The sequence below is a fragment of the Diaphorina citri genome, unplaced genomic scaffold (genome assembly GCF_000475195.1).
Source record: "Diaphorina citri unplaced genomic scaffold, Diaci psyllid genome assembly version 1.1 scaffold32724, whole genome shotgun sequence".
Lineage (NCBI taxonomy): Eukaryota > Metazoa > Arthropoda > Insecta > Hemiptera > Psyllidae > Diaphorina > Diaphorina citri.
In genome coordinates, this window is record NW_007410059.1 from 1 (window position 1) to 644 (window position 644).

At 42.7% G+C, this 644-nt stretch overlaps 1 protein-coding gene across 1 annotated transcript; it reads right to left on the minus strand.

The window, feature by feature from the left end:
- Nucleotides 1-13: 13 nt before the first annotated feature.
- On the minus strand, nt 14-638 carry LOC113473458 (teneurin-m-like; the record flags this gene model as incomplete). Its single annotated transcript, XM_026833074.1, has 2 exons — nt 620-638; nt 14-260 (listed from the first exon to the last, which is right to left on the minus strand). A coding segment is annotated over exon 2 (202 nt), but the record flags the coding sequence as incomplete, so codon positions are not given.
- Between the last annotated feature and the right edge of the window lie 6 nt (nt 639-644).

The window sequence follows — 644 nt, forward strand, 5'->3', positions numbered from 1 at the left end:
GCGCCCTTCGTGCTCAAATCAAACGCCAAGTTCACAATCTTCCCGGTCGGTGTGAAGGCGCGCGTCAAACGGCCAAATTCATCATAGTTGTACACGTAACTGCGACCGGCGGAGTCCAGCTTGCTTTTGAGTAGGCCGGTTGTACCGTGGTAGTCGAAAGTTACGTTGAAATTATCCTGGGTAGACACTTCGGAGAGGAGCTTGATTTTGGACATCTTCAGGCGGCACTTCTGACCCTTGATGTTCTCGATGGATTCAACCTGAGGGGGAGAGGGAGGAGTGAGAAAATTGGTAAAAAATGGTAGAAATTGTTGGTGTTTGCTTCTCACGTATTTACAGTGCCTACTAGAAGCTTCAATGGATAAGGTAGACGTAAATAAGTTTAGATTCAGAGGGTAGCTGATGTAGGTAGAACCATATAAATACCTACATTACTTTCCTTATTGTAGGATATACTCGATATATGTAGGATGAGGAAAGTAAAAAAAAAAGTCAAGAAAAGTCTGGATTCAAATCGAGCTACTTGGACATAACTTGATAGAATTCTTCAAATTCTCACTCACATAATCAGCTGAAATCCAAAGACATCTCACCTAACTCAACTAAATTTCCAACTCACCTGGCTAGCGTAATTCCGGAGAATG